Source organism: Arachis duranensis, chromosome 4 (genome assembly GCF_000817695.3).
Source record: "Arachis duranensis cultivar V14167 chromosome 4, aradu.V14167.gnm2.J7QH, whole genome shotgun sequence".
Lineage (NCBI taxonomy): Eukaryota > Viridiplantae > Streptophyta > Magnoliopsida > Fabales > Fabaceae > Arachis > Arachis duranensis.
This window is the reverse complement of record NC_029775.3, coordinates 110,223,452-110,223,874: the sequence shown is the minus strand read 5'-3', so window position 1 is coordinate 110,223,874 and position 423 is coordinate 110,223,452. Positions and strand designations below refer to the sequence as shown.

Here is a 423-nt window from a genome sequence, read left to right as displayed (position 1 = left end):
TTAATAAAAAAATAACTTATATACGTTGTTTTTCTTTTTTTAATATAGTGTTAATTGTATTAACTATAAAATAGTTATTTAATCTATTTTTTCAATAAATCAGGCATATATACTCAATATGACCATAAATAATCTAGTAATACTTAAATCTACCAACAAAGTTTTATATGTTGATTTACTGTGAAGTAAGAAAATATCAAAATCAGCTCAAAATGAAGAACAAATTAATAGAAAATTCTAATGCAGAAAGTTTTGTAATAAACAATAAATAATTTAAACCTATTGAATAACAATTCAATGCTATCCTTTGATACCTGCAAAATATGTACATAAAACAACAATGTATCAATGTTTGTATATAAAATTATATGATTAACGTAATTATAAAATTGTTTGTCAAGAGAATAAAATTATACGAATTTT

At 19.9% G+C, this 423-nt stretch overlaps 1 protein-coding gene across 1 annotated transcript in view; it reads right to left on the bottom strand.

Annotated features, from left to right (window-relative positions):
- Positions 1-300: 300 nt before the first annotated feature.
- Positions 301-423, bottom strand: part of LOC107485825 (uncharacterized) — a 1,224-nt gene continuing 1,101 nt past the window's right edge. Inside the window, exon 2 of the mRNA XM_052260682.1 lies at positions 301-314. Coding sequence (XP_052116642.1) covers positions 301-314 — 14 coding nt within the window. The remainder of the gene's footprint in view (positions 315-423) is intronic.